Genomic DNA, 22,299 nt, shown 5'->3' with positions numbered 1-22,299 from the left:
TAGATTGTGTTATAGTTTACATATTTTTCACCATGCTTTATTCATTTGATTTTAGAGGTGGCATGATTTAATGGAAAGAGTACAAGCTCAAATATCAGAGCTGCCGTGATGTATAAAATTTACCTGAGTCTCAGTTTCATCTATAAAACAACAATAAATATAAGATTGCTGGGAAGGTTAAATGAAAGGCTATGTAAACTATTTAGGTCTGCAACAGATACATAATCCCTCAATAAACATTTACCATTATTTCATGAAGTCTTTTAAAATAGATAATTGCAATAATGCAATGAAGTAAACAGGAAAGAAACTGTCCTCATTTTAGAGATACGAAAATGGGTCCAGAAAAGTTGTTCAAAATCACAGAACAAAAATGGAAACTCGTGTCCAGAATTGAATTCACTGCTTCCTAAAATCTCTTAGAAATTGAAAGTAGAAAATCAAAGTATGTGAAGAGGAAGAAATAAATGCCAATTTCCAGATTTTTGTGTGTGTGCTGAATTGGAAAATGTTGTCAAACAATGGGTTTCTTCTACTTTATAAAAAGAGACTTTATGATAGGTTTTCTCATAACTCAAAAGGAATAAAAAAAGACTGTTTGAAATTTGCAATTCATAATATTAAGGGATGGGCAAGTAATGAATCAATGGCAACATTCCAACAGGAAAGGCTGCAACATAGTAGCAATCCTGGCCAAGAAATTCAAAAATTCAGCCATATGGAAAGACTATTAAGTCTCCTCCTCTGTACTGTTCCAGATCCTTAAAGACTAGTACAGTTATTTGAATTCAAGTTATTTTTGTTTATGTCTACTCTTTCCTTGCTTCTTTTCCTCTTATCTCAATAAAATATTTTGTGCTATTTAAATGATATATTATCTTATGAAAACAAATATACTGTTCATCTTTGTATTTATCACTGGCCTTATTCATTGTTAGCATTCCAAAAAAAAAAAAAAGAAATGTAGAATGAATGCATAACTGTTTAGCTTTGAGTGGATCAACCCGGTGCTAACTGCTTCATGAAATCCATTAACCTGTGTGTTTTCATGTGTCTTTTCTCTTATAGAAAGCAGAGATTGCTATTGCCCCTCTGACAATCACTTTGGTCCGAGAGGAGGTCATTGACTTCTCTAAGCCCTTCATGAGTTTGGGCATATCTATCATGATAAAAAAGCCTCAGAAATCCAAACCAGGAGTGTTTTCCTTCTTGGATCCTCTGGCCTATGAGATTTGGATGTGCATAGTCTTTGCCTACATTGGTGTCAGCGTGGTCTTGTTCCTAGTTAGCAGGTTTAGTCCGTATGAGTGGCACACGGAAGAGCCAGACGATGGAAAGGAGGGACCCAGCGACCAGCCTCCCAACGAGTTTGGCATCTTTAACAGCCTCTGGTTTTCCCTGGGTGCTTTCATGCAGCAAGGATGTGACATTTCACCCAGGTTAGTTTCAAAACTCTCAAGTTCCTCAGCAACTCCCCAGTAATCCTTAGGGTTGTGCAGAGCATCTTTTCTATGTGTTCTTTTCCTGGAGGCAGAGCACTACTTGGAACACAGAAAAATCTTGCAGTTCCCAAATTAACCTAAGTATATGCATAGCCAACTTCTCCAAGTTAGCACAAAACATAGATTCATCATAAAGACTAACTCTCCCAATGGAAGAGTAACATCTGCATCTCATCAGAATGCACAGAAAATCACTTAGTATTTATATTTCCTTCAGCGGTTTGACAGGTGGAAACTAAAACCCAAGTTGTAAAAATAGGAATTTATTTTCATTTTGTCTCCTTCTCAAAATCAGCTGTTTTTGTTACTGTCGCTGTTCATTTTAAAAATTAGTTTTGAACTCAGTTTACATCCCATGTAGCTTAAGGGAAATTTCTGCCGTTGAGTTACCTAAACCCTGGGTCAATACCACAGGTACCAGATGCGCATTGTTCTACATAACAATACATAAACAAGAAGCATCTGGCAGAGTCAGCAAGGTAAACACCTTATCAGTTTAACAGAGACGTTTTCCAGTATCTGTGGAGTCATGGCCCACTTCCTTTGGACTCTGCTAAGACATTTTTCAGTTGATGTTGGCCAAAAATGCAGCCAGTCTCCTGTTGAAAGAAAAATACCAAATTTGTCCCATAGCAAAAGTAGCTAAATAGGACAAGCTAAGAATTGAACTTAAATAGTGACTTATAGTTGCATCATAAGTATATGAATTCTTTGAAAGAAACGTATGCTTTCTTTAAAAAGATACATTGTAGCCACAGTACAGTTTGTGTTCCTTAAGACCCAGGAAGACTATACATGTGCCTATATTCAAATTCCAGTAACATAGGAATCTGAATCAATAACTCCCAATTAATGAAATGAAACAAAATCAAAGCAAATCAAGTAATGGTTTTTAAAGCCAGGATTAAGCAAATACTAAGTTAAAATCAACATGTGCTACTTTTGTAGCAATGGTTAAGAAGAAGCATTTAGAAATGCCATGGAAAATATGAAATTTTTCCTCACATTAAAAAAGTGTTTAAAAACGATTTGTCACAGGAGTTTTGAGTCTGATGGTCCCCAGTGAGAGAGATCAATTATGAAAAAGCTCTGCATGTTTTCTCCATCCTGTTCTCACTTTTCCTGTGCACTCACACTCACGCACACAGCCCTGATAGCCAGGGAAAGGGTGCAAAGGGAACTTTTTTTTAGGTTTAGCATCTGTTTTAATGCTGTCACACAGCATGTTGCGAGTCATACACTTTGGGTCTTGTTGGCAGTGGCAGAGAGAACGTTATTTATACTAGTATGTAAAGGTGCTTGAGGACATACATAGCTCATCCTCCACTCAGATCAAAAATGAAATAGCAAACAAACAAGCAAAAATCCTCCACTAAGGTCACTTTGAGACCAGTCCTAGATCTCCATCTGGCCCAGACCCCTCCATCACACGTCCCATCCATCCTAGCGGGGCTCTGGCTGCAGGAAATACAAGTTGTGTCAGAAAGACATCTACCAACTCGAGTCCAGTCTAAGACCTCACCCATGGTTGAGATTTATTGTAATTTTTATGTACCACCAAGAGAGAAACAACGCCACCAGTTAAACCATGGTACTCTTTCTATACATCATAGGCTAGATCCTGATTTCAGAGATGCTAGAATGTAAGAGGGGAAGACTGTCAATGAGTTTAAGTAGGCATTCCTCTTCTGCACCTGAAGGAAAGGCATTAAGCTCCCCACTGCTGCCGATTCAACAGTAAAAAAGACAAGTTTTCTATGTTTTCAGGGGCATTTATGTTTACATGCAGTATAGGGTAGAAGGCATTCATTTATACAGAAAGGCTAGATCATTCTGGAGTAGACAGAACATGGAAATCATACTTGACCCCTGTTATTTTAAATGCGAATCGTGAATTGACGGCATTTCCTTCCTTGCTCTGCACCGGTCAGAAAGGGCAGTGAGCCTCACCGTGTCCGTGTTCAGGTCCCTCTCAGGTCGCATCGTCGGAGGCGTGTGGTGGTTCTTCACTCTCATCATCATATCGTCTTACACTGCAAACCTTGCTGCTTTTCTGACGGTTGAGCGGATGGTCTCTCCCATAGAAAGTGCCGAAGACCTGGCCAAGCAAACAGAAATTGCCTATGGAACTCTGGATTCAGGGTCAACGAAAGAATTCTTCAGAGTAAGTTAAAGGAACAACTAACAAACGTTTATGATTTTGACACTTAGGCAGTTTTGCCAACAATCCTATTAGGGGCTCTAGCTATTGCAGATTTTGCAGACACAATGTTAACTGCTATGTTTAATGTGAATACGCCTACTTGGATTTTATCTTATCACTTTAATTTGCAAAAACTGATCAGTTTATTCACATTGTGAGAGAACTTCCCTAGGGAAAAGGAACAACAGGAAGGTAATTAAAACAACTTTACAACATAATTTACCCCCAAAACTCCAATGTTGATAATGCTATGATACGGTATCTGGCAAGACTAGATGTATGTATTGGGCTAAGAGCGTCAATTAAGCCCTCTTTTTTAAAGACTACATTTGACATTCTGTATTTGAAACCCAAAACATTAACTCCAGATTGTATTACCTAGATGAGTTATATTATTCTATAAAATATTCCATAACAATGAACTTCAATGCAATATATCACCTTCTTACAAGATAATGGTAGCAAGAACTATTATGTTCTGCACCTTTGTAAGTAAGGCATTTATGGTATTTTGTGCTGATTTCTCTGCTTTTGCAGATAAAACTGTGAAAAATGATATAATTGCATTTCACATATGGATATGATCCCTTTGGCTTGCCATCAGGATGGCAGGTATTTGGAGGATATTTTTTGTTTGTTTTCTTTTTAATTGTTCCATACGAGGATAACTTTTTGATCAGTGACTTTCTTTTACTCTGGTTCTGTGTAAACCCAGACATGTACACTTGGTAATGTCTGATCAGAGACAAGGGTTCACTTGTGATTTCAGAACCAAAAAAAAAAATTTTTTAAATAGTCCAAAAGACATTTTCATAAATATTTAACTAGGTAATAATGAAGACATGTTATGTTTAATTGCTTGAAGACTAGATATTTAATTGTTTTGAAGACAGGTATATTTCACAATTCCCTAAGATTTTGTGTAAAAATAATGATAGCCCTTTAAAGTAAGTTCATGCTTATATATTAACTTGGAGATTCCATTTTCATTTTAAGTATCATTTTCTCACTCAGCTTGAAAATTAAAAACAGGAAAATTTGCTACTTCTTAGGCTAGGCTTAACCTTCGTGTACTTGAATTTCAGTAAGATATTTCTCTTTTTAAAAAAGATTTGACTTTAACACCCTTTTATACTACAGATGTTTACATAATACTGAATCAAGAATAAAGCACTCAAAAATTCTGTCAAGCCCATCATTGGGCATTGTTTGACAAAGAAACCAGACAATGAACAATGTCCTTGTCAACAATTTGGAGCATTACTGGTAGATACAACATAAAATTCATAAGTAAATTAAATATTTGTATATTTTTTCTAAAGTGTAATAATAAGTTATGACAATAGATTTTATTAATATCCTATGGATAAACTTAATTGACCAAATTTTTAAAACTTAGTACACCCCAGTCTTTAAAGCTTAATAATAGAAAGATACTGCTGTAATACATTTCAGCATTATTTCAGTACCTTGCTGGAAATCTGAAAATTTGTAACTGCTTCCACCCAAAAGTAAGCAAAATTTAGCCTAGAAACCATTACATATATGCATCAAAATAGAATACAAGTTTGTGCTATCACTTGCATTTTACTGAAAAATGATGACTGATTTTTTTTTCAGGTAAATAAGCAAATATTTTCAGGCTCATCATTCTACCTCAGGTGATCAAGGGAAAGCAATGTCATGTTGATTCTCTGAAAAAAAAATTTGAAAGTAACTTCACTGTAAAGCTCTTTGGCATCAAGCACTCTGAAAATGTTTACTTCTAATCTTTTAAGAGTTTTTTTAAATGGTTCAGGTTCTAAAAACTGGTGAGGTAGTAACAGAATATATTGGTAAGCAGTACAGGCACAAGAGAAGCTGCTTGCTAGACTCACAGAGCCTCCCCTACAACCTGTGCCATCAGCACACCGTTTCCTTTCTCTCCGAGCCCCGTCAGTTTTAAAATTGAAAGATTTTTGTAAGTATAGGTATTTATTGTTGCAGAACAGTCTGACCTCTAATGGGATAAGCAAATTTTCCCTGGCAGCACACTTTCAGGAATGCCTAAATTTGGGTTCTCTGACAAAAGTCTCATTGCTTTTCTCCACCGTGTTCTCCCTCCTCGCCCATAGATGATGACCTGGTTTAAATAAACCATTTGTCTGATGGGTTGAGGAAACAGAACGTGAAGGGTATTTTTGTACTTGTCAAAAATGTTTTCTCAAAGGAACACAGTAATGGTATATCTATCAGCTCCACTAAACTGCCTCAGGCAGTGACCTGTACTCAGCACTTAAAAAAATGTCTCTTATCATCAACTGGAAAAAGAACTGGGCCATAGGGGAAAATTACATCCGAATTCAACTGTTGCCTTGTTTTCCCCCTGAAACTTATGTTTCCTATCTGTACATCTTGTTAAGCATAAACAAAGAGGCATTTAAAGAAAGTTTGTGCATGTCACTTAATGACAGCCTGTTTAGGTACTTTCATATTATTATAATCCTGATTTGAACATAACTGATTTTCATTTCAGTGCAGATTTTATCCTGTGCCTGTTTCAGTCATCAGTGAAATCATGAATGCATGAATAAGTTGGATTACTATCTCGGAGCTTACAGTATTACCAAATAGTGCATTGATGAGCTCTTATTAGAACATCAGTCTTGCTGTATAAGCTACTAGAAGTGGGAACTAAGTCACCTGATAACAATGAAAATATTACTATAATGCATGACATGTGTACATGTTTACTATTAAAAGCAGAAGTAGCAGAATAGTTCATTTTTCAGAAATTAAAAGGACAGCACATTTTTAAAACTCCAAAAATTATTTTAAATTAATAATACAGTGCTTTAAGTCAGATAATTTCCCATACATTGAGTTTCACAATAAAGATGGAACAAATCTGACATTAATTTTAATTAATAACTTTTATGTTATCTTTGTTAACTACCTTGAGCACATTCACTCCCCAAACCTGATCTTTAAGTAGGTATCACAGTTGAACATTTTAAGGACTTAAAAATCGCATTATTACTAAATTTCTGAGCTTGCTGGGTCTGCAGAAACATCCTCATTTTAGCCTCTTTCACCACATTGTAAAGATTTGCTTGTCCTCATTCCTTAACAAACACCGTCTTGCAGTCACAGATAAGGCACAGGGATGTTACTCCCCGTCCTTGACCCCAGCCACGCTTTCCACCCTTTCACCATGTGGCTGTCATCTTATCTAAGTCATAACTCTTTAAATCAGAATAAGAATTTCTAAACATTAAAGGAGTGACAAACTGTGTAAATTTTTCCCCTAAAAAATTGTTTTCATCACTCCTTTATTTTCCACTGGGAATCGGTATCTTACAATTTCTACTTACCGAAGGCCTGCTCAGTATAGCACAACTATCCTATAGATTTCTCTTTCTTCTGAATTTTAAAGGAATTAATTTAACTTCTTTTGCACTTAAGGTATATGTAATTCAATATATTGAAACAAATATAGAAATAATAATGAACTTCTAAAAAATATCAGTGCTCTAAAGATACTTTATTCCTTTAAAAAGGATTCATTTGTTTGAATATTATTTTGCATCCTATAGTTAAATTATCTTCATAATTACCCAGCCCTAAAAATTAATTTCTTCCATTTTGCTATGTTAGTTTTGTTTAACTGTCCTCTGTTCCTTTAATAAGATAATGAATAGTAAATGGAAAATTGCCAAGTAACTAGCATGATCCTTACTCTTAAAAAAACTCAGCAAAATTTTCAATGAAAGTAACACTCAGATTTTATTGCTTCTGTTGTCAACAGGATACATAATGAAGCACACAGTGCATGTGGATCTCTATACTTTTTGGGTGAAACTCAAATCATCAGTATATTTTCAAAGTTGATTTTATGCCTAAAGGTTGCTGTTTACCAACACGTCACTAAAATGAAATTATCAGAATAGATATTTAAGGGTGATCTGTATCAAGTGATCCAGGGACTTCATAATTTTCACAAATTGGAACTCATCATAAAATGGAAGAGTTCTCTGGAAGACAGCTTTATTTTTAGGGATAGTAGAGATGGAATGAATGAGAAGGCCAAGCAGCCTTTCTTGTGGGTCCCACAGTTGAGGGTTATGAATCCAAACACTCCTCTGTCCTGGAATCACATAAAATCTTTGCCACTGAATTGTGTTGGTATGGAATTTCCTAATGTGAGGACTTCTATAGCAAGAAGTAAGCTGTGATTACGTAAACATACACACATCACAATCTTTATATCATGAGATAGTTTAAAGTCCTAATAACATAAAAACATTTCAGAGGGCACTAAAAGATGTCTATTTCCCACCTTGATATTTACTATCATTTGAATATACATGTGAAATATCTGGGGTTGTTTTTGGTGTTTGAGTGTGCAAACCTCTTTACTGTGTGGTTTATTCTATAGGTTTATTGATCACTAAATTCCCATCTTATGAAACCAAAATTTTGAATACCATTTTTATCAGTTTCTTTCTTTGTTCACCTGAATGGACAAATTTGCTTTTGCTCAAAAACGTATATTCTTAAGTTTGATATTCAAGATATTTCTTGATTATTGAAGATCTTCTTGTTGGATTCTATATTCTGGTTAACAAAGGGAGGTCAATATAACTAAATACACATGCTACTCAGGATTTGGCCTCATGCATAGATATAAGTCTGAATGAAGTCTCCATTACTTTTAATTTGGATCCAGATGCAAAATTTCAGCATCTTGTTATTGACAAAATGCAATTGCACCAGATAAAAGTCTGTGTGTATCATCATCTTGTCAAACATCAAACAGGATTCAGTCTTTCCTGTCTTATTAAATATATCCTTTGGGGATATTGAGTTCGTTTGGATATATTTTCACATTTGAAATGGCTGTATGGATGAAAAAAATCTGATATGGATTGTAAATACCATCAAAAGGATCTGGGTAAGTTAAGTAGTAGGAGTAATGTAATAGAGACCAAATGGATAAAAATTAATGTTTCTTGCCTGAAGTCAGGGGAATAGAGAGAATAACTCTCCAAAATATAAAGCAGTAAAACAGAAATCACTTCTCTTTAAAGTTTAATGTGTGTTCTATTTGGGAATTGGTTAGAAAAAGTCTGAAAATGTTTAGGTGGGCCTAGAGTTTGATTCTTAGGGCTATTAATGGTTCTTATCCAAGTGTTAGGGAGATTTGGTTCTTAAATGACAATGATTCCTCTTTCTCCTTTAGTGCTGGACTACTGTCTTGGTGCAGACATTTTGTATATATCTTATTAGAATGGTTTTCATTAAAACTTTGAAGCATGAATAAAAGATAAAAATAAAACAATATAACAACTCTCCTTATAATTCTAGTACAGTATTAAAAGTTATTTTACGAAACTGAAATTAAATCTTATCAGCTCCTTTTCAAGTTTACCATGAATGTGATATAAAACATTGATTTAAAATGTTCAACTTGCTCTATGGCATTCTACATTTTAAAATATAATAAATTGTTCTTTAAGCAATTGAGTAACGTAATTATAACAAAAGGTACCAGCTTCTTCAAATATCACTTTTAAGCATCTGTCATTTTCAGTGATTTCCTTTAATAGTCATAAAGGTCAGTTTTCTAACCAGAAAAGAAAAATGTATTTATGGCAAATTGGAGTTAGAGGGCAATGGAAAGGAACTAAAAGACTTGATCCTTGTCTTGGTTTGGTCAATATTAATATTTTGTTCCTTTCTTTCCTGTATTTAATTTTATTTTAATTTCCTCCAGAGATCAAAAATAGCAGTGTATGAAAAGATGTGGACCTACATGAGATCAGCAGAGCCGTCAGTGTTCACTAGGACTACAGCTGAGGGAGTAGCTCGTGTCCGCAAATCCAAGGGCAAATTTGCCTTTCTCCTGGAGTCCACTATGAATGAATACATTGAGCAGCGAAAGCCGTGTGACACGATGAAAGTGGGAGGAAATCTGGATTCGAAAGGCTATGGAGTAGCAACGCCCAAGGGTTCCTCATTAAGGTGGGTGGAATAGTATAACAATATAACATGTGTTGTTATAGTATTCCACCTTCCCTGATGTCCCTGAGAGAATTATTTTGTTTTGTGTGTGAACATGGTATGTTTTTTTGTTTTCTTTTTCTCCATTTCATATTTTTTTTTGGTCAACAATCAGGTGATTTTTTTTAATTTTAGAATAATCAATCATAGTTGACATATATCTTTTAAGGCCATATAAAAACCAAACTGGTTGAACACTAGCTGCTTCCAGTGGGCCTAAAACATGGGTAGCATATGCTTCTATATCTCATCAACTTTTGTTGGTCACTAAAATCTACACTTTCATTGTGTCAGTAATAATTCTACATTTTATCATTATTTTTTAAAATTACGCCTGTGAGTTTCTGAGTAAGAAGAAATCAACCTCTTTCTAGCAAAACACTTTTTTTTCCCCATTTCAGCATTTCATTTTTTATGGTGTCATTATATTTTAGATTAACCTTAGGTTGTGCCGGTGCTAACCTTGTAATCATATCTATTTATAAATGGAATCATCATCAGAGGGAACCTGGGCTCTGATTTTATGGTGCTTACTCAAGTCACACTCTCACCTGTTGCAAAGGGAGTATGGTGTAAGTAAGATCTGTAAAATCAGACCCAATGATAACCCAAAGTGGTTCACACATAGACCCCCCAAATGTGATTCATGAGCAAAGCTTTACACATGTGGATGATAATTCACATGTGTTACAAGTGAGGCTTTCATTCTTAAGGAAATATTGGTAAAATCTGCCCTTTTCACCCTTTGGTCCTGGACATAGAGAATTCACATGTTTATGTCCAGGAGGCAGAATTTCCTATTTTCCTTAAGCAATAAAGATTGTTTCTAAATTGCTGGGGCTGCAGAAAAGCCGGAGTCAAAAGTAACAACTGACAAATTACTCTGGTCTCAGTGTTGTTTAGGAGAGATTCATACAAAGCACAGATTCAAGAAGGAATCAGAATCTTTGCTAAAGGACTTAACCAAGAACCTGGTCTTGAAAAATGATGTCTCTGGTAAGCCTTTGGAAAATGAAGGTAATGAGCCTCACACTATTGCCCAGTAGGCATGAAAATAATATAAGAATCATGTAATTGTCCTCACTGGTTCCAAAAAGGGAACTGCAGTGTGCGCTGTGGGTGTGTGTTGGTTGGGGGTGGGGTTGAGACAGACATAAGAAACAAATACTGGTCCTGGAAAGGCTTTGTTAAACCAATATTTTGTGTTTCCAAGCAGCATGGTAATTAGTGAGGGGTTTTATGATATGTTCAAATGGGACAATTTTAAATGGAGATAGAGCCAATAAAGACAAATTTCAGTGTGAACTTTGGCAATTCTGAAATCAGGCTTATTTGAACATTCTTTCCACCTGAAACTGGAGAAATGTGCAGGGAGAAAGCCAAACAAATAAATTATCCATGATAAAATTTTACCCAAAAGGATTTCACTCATTTAGAAACTTAAACTGGCATCAGGATGTTTGATGATACTTTGAGAGTATATTTTGTATGACACAATGTGAGAAATACGTTATTTCAGTGAGGCCAAGTAGCAAGTAAATCTCTACTGAAGCAGCAGTTATGGGAGCACTTTAGTGTAAATAATTTAAAAGAAATAGAAAGGGAGAAAACAATGGTGGTTGATATGTAGATCGGTGTTCAGACTATTGATAATATTCACTGGATGTCGCTTTTGCTCTTAATTAATTCTGTGTGGATGTAGCTTCCTTGTCCTCTGTCTTGTGTCTACTGATAAAGTCAAGTTCAGGAACTGAATTCCGCCCTCAGATACGGGTGCGCCTGACTCCCATTGATGGCAAGAGAGAGTTCCCTCTTAAATGTGCCACTTTGTCAAATCCACACTACAGGGATTGTTTGGGGAGAAGCTGAAGGGCTTCATCTGTCTAGAACTGTATAATAATCAGCTATTGGCTTCCCCCTCTTTTCCTGTCCTTCCCTGGATCTTGTTAATGAGGCAATTGTTAAACTCAGCTTCCTGGATAGAGAATTTGTTTATGTGCTTTGTTTTATACATGCCACAATTTCCTGAGCAAGCTGGCCGCTGCATGCCAAAACCACAGTCATTTTGTCCTCTCTTTGAGAACACTGGAAGGGTGCTGAAGGTTAACCAGCATTCACCTTACCCCCACCTTACCTCCCCCACCCCCAGTCCAGCTAAGCAGGAGGCTCATTAAGCTTAAATTCTTATCTGATTCGATTAGGATCTTTCGGTTTCAAAAGAGACAAACTAATATAGAGATGGACTGATAAATGTATAAATGATTTAGTTTGTGGAAGAAAATTCAAAATAATAGCATTCTTCAGAGCAGGACCCAGAAGGTTACGTCCTTCAAAAGCACAAGTGTTTTTGAAACTTTTCTGCTGTATTTGTTCAGTAGAGACTAAGTCTGTTTTCCTATAGGATTTTTTTTTACCCAGGTCTTCAGGTTAGTAGTTCTGGACACAGTGAGACTTGTGTTTCATTGACATTAACTATTGCTTTCTCACAAACTCTGCTGTTTTGAGTCATTAGGCAACATGAGACAAAAAAAACAGTTGTGTTTCCTTCTATGCAAGCTTAACCAGAGAATGCAGACAAATGACTAGCAATCTAACATTAGTCTAGAGAGTTTTGAATTTCTGAACTTTGCTGTCTGGTCAAAACGTTTCAGAGTGTCACAGACAAAAAGAAGGATACGATATACAATCAGGATAGAAAGAATTCGGGGCTTTAAAACAAATGCAACCAGGATCATCACAGACAGCATATCTGTGATTGGGGTAAAAACACACAACAGTGTTTATTCAGGAATTTTATTTCAAGCTAGTGTTTGCTAGGCATATACAGTGAAATGTGAAAAACCATTGCTCTCAATTTTTTAAAAAAAGCTTTTTTAAAAAAGTTTTCAGTTACAGCAGGCCAATAATTAAACTCAGAAATTATTGGTTTATTGGTACATAGATTGTCCAATTTTTAGGTGATAGAACGATGCCAGGTATACTGATGCTGTTAAACTGGGCATCAATAGCTTCTAATATAAAAAAGGGAAGAAATTATAGGGAAATACACCTACAAACTATAAATATCAATGAGTGAAAGAAGTTAAATCCTACTGGCATTGTTATTTATTCCTCAAAGTTACCTTTAAAAGAACTTTAAGCTCTTACTGTGAAATAAAAAGGTAAAGTCTCTTCTTTTATAGTAGTTCTCAACCACCTCCATACCTTGATATTTCTCTTGAATCTTTACATATGCACAAAGATATTTATGCTACTCTCAGTGTCAAGGCCTTCCTTCTGACGGCTTCACCAATGGCAACCCAAAACATTTGTGAAAGCCTTTCTCTGGCTGAGAGATTTTTAAAGGCATTTTAAAAATACATACCTTAGATGGCATTGCAATGGAATGTAAAGTTTAAATGAAAGGCAAAGTATGTTTATTTTCACCTTATTATAAACACTATCAATGGTACTATAGTGTGGATACCTACTATAGTATAGTATTTATTGTATAATAATGTATACTTTACTATTAAAATACTATCTTTACTAAATAATATTATATTATACTAGCTACTATACTCTCAACTTTACTATGCAATAAATAAAACTGATTAAGTTTGGCTAGAGTGAACCATATTTTAACTGATACAGATTTACTGACTATTAAATAGTTGTTAGATGAGAATATCCCCATTAAAGATATTCATGGCATCTAGAATCTGTAAGTGCCTCCAGGGAACAAAGCAGTGCATCATATCTGAAGACCTTCCAGCCTTTGTAAGGATTTGTATACTTGACCCCAGTGTTTGAAGCCAAAAGAAAACAACTACGTTTCCTATACTTACCATTCAAATTTTGTGATAATTCCCATTCAAATTTTGCCTTCTCTAAAGATGCTTGTGGAACCGTGCCTAAAATAAGACAAATGCTCTGTCACAAAATAAAAAAAAAGAAAGAAAAAAATGATGTTTCAAAAGAAAACAGTTCCAAAAGAACTTGATTAGTAGTTGAGATCTGGAAAAAATGAGGCCCAGTTGGACTTGTTCATGCCCAGTTGCAAGAACTCATGGCAACAAGAGCTGGTCCTTTGAAACCAGGCACATCATGCTTAGTTTACAACAGGCAACTCAGAGCCCCACAGCAATAGCGGGGCAGGGGGAGGGAGTACTAAGAATGGGAATTTAAAAAGCACTTCATTGCACTTTCTCTTTCACCATTTAACACACCACTGACCTGGTGGGGCACTTGGTCCAAGAGTTTGTATCAGGGTAGAGAGAGTTCTCTCTACGAGAAGTTGTTCCTTCCACTCTGGAAGGTTTGTTAGGGCAGATGTATTAAACTTAATATTCAAATTCATTTTTGAAAAATATATCACCCTTAAGGAAGCACTTTCCAATTTAAAATTTGTGAGACATATTTAGTCATCAGTTTAGGTGTATTTGGAAGTTTTTGAAAGGAGTTTGCTGAATGCTTTGTGTGTGAATAAAGTCAATAGTCTACTTTTGATGTTAATAACCAGTCAGCTGTTAGTGCTTAATGTAGATGCTAGAAACACATAAAGGTACAGAAATTTAAAGCAAGGACTTATTATTACTGCACAACACTTGCCTCAAGTAAATAAACTTTTCACTTGTTTTCTGGAAATGAGTTGCCGTAGGTCAGTGCACAAATATTTTTTATAATTTTAACTATTAGAGGTATGTTTTTGCTTATGAATATTCTTCATTTTTCTTAGTGCCATATTAAAAGATGCTACAGATTATTTCATTTTTGTGATCCCATTCTGTTTTAGAATATAGTTTGTGGGCTAGGGATTAGAAAACACATACACAAAAAACAATTGCACCTCTCAGCATACACAAACACACACAAATCCCCCGGTTGTGATATGCTTGAAACACCCTATTTGCTATTACAGATACTGATATTTATTGTGGGTACCAAGTATTTTGCATTCACAGACCGAAATGTCACATGGGAAGCATATCAATGCTCCGTGTGTCCTAGGGGAAAATAATCCCCTTTAGAATCCATACACTGTTACCTTCCCTTCTAGGTGATGAATACAGTAGGAAGCATAAAATTTTTCACTGGCATTTGAAAATTCTAGATTTTTTCATTTAGCTCTTTATTACAATTAAAGGATGTTTGAAATTACAGCTCCCCTTGAAGAGGAAAAAAATTTTGCATTTTTCTGCATTTCTTTAAGATTCACCAGTCACTATGCAATTTTGACACTCTTCTTGCTAGGAAAAAGAATACATGATTTGCCTTCATTTACTTGCCAGTTCATTCAGTAGACGGCCGTCTGAGAACCTAACAGGCGCTTTTCAAGTCGGTCACCCTGGGATGTTTTCTGGCTGCCATAGGCTGCCATTGGAAAGTTTCTAAATTCAATGCTTAGCTGCGTGCTCCTTGGCAGTACACTTAGAAGCTGTATGTTAGTAAGCTGCTTGAGAAAATGGGTGATTTCTGGCCATTTTAGTTTCTACCACTTCAAAGAGGACTGAACTTAACACGATAAAACTGCTACTAAAGAAATGTCACAGTTTAAGCCTTCACAACCTGACTTGATGAAAGATCTAAGGCTAATCTCACATCTGACAGCTCTAAGAAAAGCCTGAACTGCAAACTGTGGTTCTTTAACCCCACAATGATTGATTGCCTTGTAACAAATTCTACAAAGATAGTCTTCAAATATAATATCTACTGCCTGTAAAATTCAAATTAGTTCAGTGGGCGACATGCAACTAACACTGAGTGCATAACTTATCCAACTGAGTCAGGCAGCCTTGACCTACACACCTGCCAAGCGTATTTAGGAAACAAAGTTGTATCTAAAACCAAAGTTCATAATCTGATATGGACTAAATGTGCTGTAGATGGACTTATCTCTACATTAGCAGTGCATTTAAGTGTTTCCTCTTGGTCTAAGTCTAGTAACCAGACAGGTTCCAGATTATGTTCTTCATCTTTACAGATCATCACCCCCAAGAATGGTTTCCAGAAGCCACTGTAGCACTAGTGCTCACGTTAAAAAGGCGGCACAAAGTAACAACAGAGCAAGTACTTGAGAGTGCTGTGTGTTTGGATCCCCGTTTCTGTGACGGCGCGGAAGCCCAGGCGTGGGTTCTGCAGAACTAAAGCTGGCCGGCCGGAGACACGCCCGCCAAGGGCGCCGGCAGTGTGGAGTCTAGAAGGACGCACCACCAAGATGCCTCAGTGAGAGGATGAAGTCCAGGTGCCGAAGCAAAGTATCTGAAAGGATCTCCAGAATAAAAGGATTGAGGGTGGGGGGAAGGGATGGAAAGGAGTTTACTGAACAGGAATCCTAGAGGTGGGAAAATAGCAGGAGCAGCAAAAGAGTTCCTGGAGCAGCTGTTTCTGCTTTTATATTGAATCGGATGTTGGAGCGGCCCAATAAAGGGGTATGCTGCTCACATTTAATATCTGAGCAATAGGACACACACCTGCACCAGAGAAATACCACTCGGGGCTTTCAGCCTGCCCCAGCCCTGCCTGGCAAGCACGAGCAGACAGGGTGTGCACGCATAAGACGCCTTCACTCCTGTGACAGGAAAGGACACTAAGACACTTTCATGATGTCACCGTGGTGCTGAGTTCAGATCAAAGGTAAAGAGTTTATGTTTGCATGAGGTTCGTGTGTGGAGGACGGAACCTGTCCATCCTTAGCAGTAGCCACAGTACGTTTGAGTGATGTTCCCGTTCTGTTGAATTTGCCTCCGTTTCCTCATACTCAGCATTCTCTGGACCAGTATTTAAATTCTCCAAAATAAGAGGTTATTTTGTTCCTGCTGTGCATAGTGTAGCTTCTGACCACAGCTCCAGAGCTACTCTTTGGCCCTGTCTATGCTCAATTAGTAAAGAAAATGTGTCAGATCAATTTTCTTCCCAAAGGACCTCAGGCTCTAGGACCATGCTGAGTATAGACATCAAGTGCCCTTGAAGTTCAGTTATAAAGTTGCCTGTATTTACTTCGGAGCAGCTGTTATTTATCCTCAAAACAGCAACAAGGACAAATGAGAGGGATTTTTGGTCGTCGCTTTGTGTTTGTGCACTGTTCTGTTCTCCACCCTTACCTCCCTAAAGGAAAGGAGACCGGGAAGATCATGACCTGGGGGGCTCGGCGCAGGCTGCTGCACGGGGAGGAACCATTAACATTCTCAGAGAGATCATGACTCTTACTACTCTGAGCAGTTCAGTAGGAGCAAGAAGAGAAGCATTATAATCATGCTGTAGCAGATTCCTACCCCTTAGCGTCCCGGGACCCTCCTAGCTGAGAGCATGGAAGTAGGGTGGGGAGGGACTGCAGAAAAGAGGGAAGACAGGGCTCTTTACACTTGAAATAATTAGACATGTTAGTAATATTTCAGACTCACACACACACACAAGACTTTGGAGAGAGTTGGTAATTGGATCTATCACTAAACTCCAAAATACCTGTAATAAAATACTATGAAGTTCACTTTATTGTGGAGATGTAATATGCCCCTAAACGTACAATTCTGTATGATGATGTTTTAGTGCAGTTGTATACTAATGATGAACATCTACTTAGGACATCATAAGTAAATAATGGTTTCCATAAAAATGAACATGTACCCATTTGTTTCAGCACAGCAGACAGGATGCCACTCATCCACCACTCTCAACATTATTAGCTTCCTTTTATCTCTAAAGATAATATCAGCCAAGATTGGGCTGGTTTATGATTCATATTTAACATAAGAAAGATACAACAGCTTGGTAGTCCTTTGGAATGAGCTGGAAAATAGTAAATAATCTGGTTTAAAATTATATTTTATTTTAATTCAGCTAGGAATAAGAAATTGTAGCTTATTTATTTTAATGTTTGCTCCTTCCAAAATAATTCAGTCCTATAACTCTTGTTTTCATAATGAAATAACATATTTGAGATAACGTCACCACAAACAGTATCACATGCACCTGGCAACATCTGCATAGGAAAATTTCCATGCAACTCTCCAAATACCTAGCCCTTGCCCCAAGCCTTCTCAGAAACAAGCATTATATTGAGTAAGAGAATATCTCGTAAATAAAAATCATACTAACAGAAGTTACAAATACTGTGAACACATTGTTTATCTCCATGATACCAGATAAGTCTTTTTCATGATTAAAAGTAGTTTATTCTAAATGGGCAGATTCCATGCTTTCTGAAAACCTAAAAATCATTGTTAGGACTTACTTACAGAATGAAATACACTATCAAACATTTTGTGAAACCATTTTCAGTATGCTCCTGTGACATCACACAACTCCACAATGAAGAGAAATTAAAGGCAGAAAAAGAATCCTAGCATGAGCTCTGCCTTTCAAAGTATACAACCCCCAGGTGTGGGAGAACTCTATCATTTCAAGTACCACTGACTGCACAAAGTTGTATCACATCAGGTTGAAATAGACTAGACTTTATGTAGCTTTGTCAGGCAATGAAGACATTGATACACAGATAATTTTCTACAGGAAATGTTAAAATTCAATGTTTTCTCTAAGAGTTAAATATTTGGGAGTTGGGCAAAGTAAGAATTAAATTGGGGTCAAACAAATGTGACACAAAACAGCTCCTCACTTTGAAAGAAAATATAAGCATATGGCTCCCTCTCCATTGCTGCTTCACCACATAGAAGAGTGTATAAATACTGTTGAGAACTGTCTCCAAGGCTTCTGCTATTATAGAATGAGGCTGATAACCATGCAGCTCTTGGATATCGTTTATGACATGGTAATTGGCCAGAATCCTATTAGTAACGAAGAGAAGGAAGGTATCATCTGATCCTCAGCCCCTCTTTTCAGGCATTTGCAACTAGGGCCACAAAAAAACATAAAAACATTATCAGCAAGTACAGCTGCTCTACCAGGGCCTTGAGCATGAAAACAAAATTTTTTAAAAAAAGCATGAGAAATAGAAAACTTAAAATGAAACCAAGTATGCAGAGCCCTAAATCAGTACCCTAATCTTTGGCTTATGTTTAAGGCTAGTTGAAGTTAAATAGAAGTAAATAGGATCCAAGAAAAACAGACTTGAGATTGCCTCCCAGAGTAAAAAGTAAAGGGCGTAGGCTTAAAAAGAACTGCCTTCTATTTAATGATACAGCAATGATCATACTGTATAAGGTAAAGAATCAGTTAATATGTCACTTGTTTAATGTTCTTTATAATCTGCTCACTTTTTAAAATGGGATGTTTAAATGTGGCTTAATATAGAACTTCAGAATTACTGAGCAGTGTGTCTCCTAAGTGAAACAATAATAGCAACAGTACAGTCTTATAGCTTTCAGACCATTTCCACATATGTTGTTTTACTTGTTCCTTCTAACCCTCCTAAGATGTCATTTTGTTACAGAGGAGAACATAATAAATCAAAGGCGTTAAGTGACTTGCCCACAGTCCCACAGCTGAAACTAGAATGGAGATCTTCTGGCTCTCTCCAGTGCTCTTATGCAAAAAGAACATAAAAGAACTTTTTCATAGAAATAGTTTACCTTGAAAACTTACTAAACAGCTTCTGGGATTCTTCCATACTGCAGTTATGGAAACACTGATCATTTCAAGACATATTGAAAATACCCGCACCCAACTCAAGAAACTAGCATTTAGTTGATTTTAAAAACTAAATAACCTCTTGTTAAGTTGAATTACACAGAGGTTGATTCCAGGTCAGCACAAAGTAAGCTTTACGACAATTAAAAAAAATAAGGGGAAATTGGCTGTGATCCCCAATCAAGCAGAAAGAGAAGGGATTCTCACATCTCATAAATACACTGACAGTGACATCAAAATTCCCTTCCCTCTTGGAGAGTCTCAGATTCTAAATCACACCGTGGACTATCTTTAGCAAAACAACCAAAGAATTTTCTCATACCTCTTTGAAGTTGCAGACACTTAATAAATTGACTGGGGGAAAATTCATTCCCAGAATCTCAATAGAAGCTCATCTGGTTTGGTCACTTCTTGAGTAAATAGGTTCTTTTATTGCAGTCTGTGTACACTGTGAAATAGACAGGTGTTGAGGGAAAGTACTTAACTGTATGGAGATAGACGCAGGTCTTGTACACTTATAGATACAGGTACTCAAAATTACATACTGACATCAAATTTTTGACAAGCTACAGATCTGACAAAATTCATTGCATTATAAAAGCAGAACTAAAACAACAAAAGGAAAGCAATTGCATGTAAAAGGACTTGCTTGGATATTTTTTTGATAAAAGACTATACATATTGCCTTATCTGGATATGATAACAATTGATCCATGTAATGTGGACCCTCATGATTGTTCAATGGGTAATGCTTGAGAAGGCAGTTTTTAAGGGGACCATGGTAACCCCAACGACTTCACTGCTACTTAATTTCCTCTTTCATTTTTCTCTTCATCACAAATAGCAATCAGTTTATGCCCTGGAGCGTGAGGACTGCACAGCCACTGTAATTTTACCCAGTCCAGCCAGCGTACCTACAGTTGTTCTTATTCATAGATTCTCAGATTATTTTGAAATATAAAGATATTACCTTCAAAACTCCGTCATTTAAGTGATTTCCATGAATGAAGGTAGTGTTTCATAAAACACAATTTACTTTTTTCCATTTATAGTACAGCTTTACAATTTCCAAATTCATTTGCTTCAGAAAAAAAAGGAAATGCTCTACTTTTGTATATAATCTTTGGAATTTATGAAATTTAGTGGATAAAAGGCTGATTTGTCAAAATAGCCATTTTTAGAATAATCATGAAAAATGAGGAATGAAGTTCCCAAACAAGAACATGAGGGAAAACACATGGGTGTAGTTGGAGTTTTATTATACCATGTTTATGTCATGTAACTTTAAGGTGTTTGTAGTTCATAGATGAATCTCCTGCTAAACAAATGGTAATAGCCATAGATGTATAAGATAGAATCTGCCATAGAGTGTTTTTTCCCTGCACATTTTCATAATGGCCATTAGAGTAATGATTACAACATCCTTCATTTTGACGTCTCTGGAATATATTGTGACAACCCGAGGTTGCAAAGTGCATCCATTTTCTCACCTGATGTCATTTTACTTGATAAAGAATTTTAATAAGTTACCCAAAGTTAAATAACAATAGCACATGATCTTGTATGGGTTCAGGCTCATTCTTGGTCTCCACTTTCCTTCGTGTCTCATGGAATTCAATCAATTGTCTGGTATTTGATTATTTTATGGGAGCCAGTCACCATCTCTAAAATTATGCCAAAGGGTAACTATGAACTGACTCCAAGCTCAGTGAATTAGACAGTAGTCTCGAAAGAGACAAAGTAATTGCAATAAGAAAAGACCATACAGAGACCATATAAATGAAAAGGAACTACTATATTCCAGGCACATGTATACTCTTTTGCCCTACAGCTTCATGTTCTATTACTGGTCTCCTGTTTTGGTCTGGGCTGACAACGCCACTAAAACTCAGATCAAAGAGCTGATAGGCGGCAGAGCTGGAGTAGGAGCCCATTGTGTCTAATTCCCAAATCCATGCTGCTTTGTTTCTCTCCAAAGACATCAGGAGTCTTAGTTAGACAGAGATACATTAAGGAAAAAAAGACCCCATCTTTATTCCTACCTGTGAATCCCGATTTTGAAAAAAATAACCGTATGGTTACTGATAACACCCCTCTCCCAGACTTTGTCCTAATCCTCCCATCTAATGACCCTTTAGATTTTTTGTTTTCACAGATGCAGTACTGCTCCAAACATGGTGTTGCTTGTAGCACTATTATTTTACCCTCCAAAGACATGAAAAACATCAAAGAAATGGGTTGAGAACACCACTGCATGCCTCTTTCTCCCTAAGGAACTCTAGGTGCTTCCCACAATACAGCCTCCATGATTCACTCCAGCTACTAAAATTACCCAAGCACTGCCCTTCCATGAAATTTCTTGCCCTCAGTCTTCAGTTTGTTGGAGCTTTGACAAAACAGATGGACAAGAGAGCAGTTTTATCCCCCTTACACAGCGGGTCTTCATTCCCCTTTGGCTTAATCCTTAGCACGGATTTTCAGTTCAATTCAATGAACACCCAGTATATCAGACAGTTGGTAGTGTCTTGTGAGACCTGAGGAAGGGGTTGGCCAGAACAGAACTTGACTTTAATACAAGACCATGTTCTATTATTGTTTAACTTTGGGTATTTCTCCCCTAGGAGGAGGACAGAGGAGAACTAACCAGCTCCAGGACCAAGGTAAGAGGGGAGTTTTCTTTCAAAAGAATGGGTTCCATCCATTTGAAGGAAACCCCTCCCCCACCTATTTTTTAATCCCTTTTTCTTTATACATTTGTATTTTTTAACCCACTAGCATTAGGAAACCAGCTTGCCACCTGTGCATAATAGTTATTTGAAGATCCACTTATACATGTTACAGCAGGAAAAAATTAAAGCCTTCACACAAGTCATATCAGTTATATGCTAAAGTATTTATGTTTTCCATCATCATTAAATATCAGTACCAGTCTTCCATTAAGGACTAATTTCTTACATAGGCCTTAGGATATTGTCACCAGCTGTT

At 36.6% G+C, this 22,299-nt stretch overlaps 1 protein-coding gene across 9 annotated transcripts in view; it reads left to right on the top strand.

The window, feature by feature from the left end:
• The window catches only part of GRIA4 (glutamate ionotropic receptor AMPA type subunit 4), a 392,195-nt gene that overhangs the window by 343,447 nt on the left and 26,449 nt on the right, over positions 1-22,299 (top strand). For 8 of the 9 annotated variants that reach the window (XR_012132554.1, XM_073239344.1, XM_073239343.1 and 5 more), the window contains 3 exons: positions 1,069-1,439; positions 3,468-3,666; positions 9,461-9,708. Coding sequence is in view for 7 of the 9 variants with exons in the window: in XM_073239344.1 (XP_073095445.1) it covers positions 1,069-1,439; positions 3,468-3,666; positions 9,461-9,708 (818 nt within the window). In the remaining 2 variants the exon portion in view is untranslated. Of the gene's footprint in view, positions 1-1,068; positions 1,440-3,467; positions 3,667-9,460; positions 21,975-22,299 lie in introns of all 9 variants that reach the window. The other variant, XR_012132555.1, reaches the window with a different exon arrangement.

This window comes from Manis javanica, chromosome 6 (assembly GCF_040802235.1).
Source record: "Manis javanica isolate MJ-LG chromosome 6, MJ_LKY, whole genome shotgun sequence".
NCBI lineage: Eukaryota > Metazoa > Chordata > Mammalia > Pholidota > Manidae > Manis > Manis javanica.
Note: the sequence above shows the minus strand (reverse complement) of the source record. Positions and strands in the feature narration are given on the sequence as shown.